Source organism: Silene latifolia, chromosome 7, assembly GCF_048544455.1.
Source record: "Silene latifolia isolate original U9 population chromosome 7, ASM4854445v1, whole genome shotgun sequence".
Taxonomy (NCBI): Eukaryota; Viridiplantae; Streptophyta; class Magnoliopsida; order Caryophyllales; family Caryophyllaceae; genus Silene; species Silene latifolia.
The window spans coordinates 13,431,224-13,432,826 of record NC_133532.1 but is presented as its reverse complement, the minus strand read 5'-3'; the positions used below and the strand labels follow the sequence as shown (position 1 = coordinate 13,432,826).

The 1,603-nt window shown below is 35.8% G+C and overlaps 1 protein-coding gene across 1 annotated transcript; it reads right to left on the bottom strand.

Annotated features, from left to right (window-relative positions):
- Positions 1 to 974: 974 nt before the first annotated feature.
- Positions 975 to 1,361, bottom strand: LOC141589743 (uncharacterized). Its single transcript, XM_074410369.1, has one exon. The coding sequence runs from the start codon at positions 1,359 to 1,361 to the stop codon at positions 975 to 977; it is 387 nt and encodes a 128-aa protein (XP_074266470.1).
- Positions 1,362 to 1,603: the final 242 nt, after the last annotated feature.

Sequence of the window (1,603 nt, the reverse complement as noted above, 5' to 3'; positions counted from 1 at the left end):
CATAAACAAAATACATAAACAAAGTATAAGGATTTAGAATTAACCTTCGGTCCTAGCAAAATTGGCCTAAGAACAATATCAAAATTGATATTCGCCTATTAGTTGCACCCAAGACGATATGAGATATGCCCCTTGATTATGCTAGAAATCGATCTAAAATTTTCTGTAAAATTTAGTTGTTTTTGTGTTTTTCTGATGAGAGAGAGGAGGCAAGGTCAAGAAAAAGCATTAGGGTAGAAATAATTCTCTCCCTTTCTTTTTATACAGACCGAAATTTGGAGTCAATTGGAAAGAAAAATACTTCCTAATTTTCGGCCAAACTGACCGAAATAAGGAGTATCTCCTCCTTATTTTTGGTCTTTCCAAAAATATATAATATGTGTTGAATTGTCATCTAGTGAAAATCGAACCCAAGACCTCTTGGTTTGTGTACCCTTATTATTACCACTATGACACATTCATCTTGTTGATATTAAATATAACTGATTATATTTAATTACGAATTAACAGATTAATTCGTCCAAGCTAACATTATATACATTTAATTAAATATAACTTATTATATTTAATTTACGAATTGACAGTTAATTCGTCTCAACTAATATTATTTAATTTTCATTAAATAATTATCTCATCAACACATTGACTAACTTTTTAGTCATATTGGACATCAATGTGATTATATTTCTATGACCACATTTCTCAAACACGTCCTATAGGTGTGACCTTTAGGGACCAGTTGATCACCGCCATCTGTATGATAATAACGTCAAACTTTCTAGCAAGCCAACCGTTATTAGGTAAACGTTAATCAACTGATTAAATATACGAAGTATACCCTTGTGAACCTGTAAGAGATTTAAAAATGTTATCACACTAATTTGTGGAGGACACAAGCTCCAACATAAGCCCCCTTTTTCTCAGCTTTGCAAATATTTTCCCAAGCCACCAAAGCAGGTCTGCTGCCAGCTTCTCTAATGCCAAAGATAGTCCCTACATATGGCTTCAATACGCTTGATCATCATTTTGGGGAGGATAAAAATACGAGCCCAATAACTGAGAGTGCTAAGTACTGATTGAATGAGCACCACCCTCCCAGCATAAGAAATCTGTTTGGAGCCCAAGCCCCTTATTCTATCAACCACTTTGTCCACTAAACAATTGCAGTCCATTACTGAGAGTCTCTTGGGAGAAACACTTACTCCAAGATATCTAAATGGAACATTTCCTCTGCACATGCCAGTAGCTCTCTCAACTTCCTTCACCAACCCTTCATCTACACCATTATAATAGAAGTTTGATTTGCCTCTATTCAACTGAAGGCCTGAAGCTTTGGAGAAAAAGTTAAATGCATTCACCATTAATTTAATTGAGGCTCTATCACCTTTACAGAACAGGATCAAGTCATCTGCAAAACACAAATGAGAAATCCCAATCCTTTTGCATAGGGGATGAACCTGAACTTTTCATGTTTCTCAACAGTCATTAGAATTCTGCTAAGGTATTCAAGGCAAAGGGTAAAGAAGAGAGGGGAGAGGGGGTCCCCCTGTCTAAGACCCCTTTGCCCCTTAAAGAATCCAAACACCTCATCATTTAGAGCAAT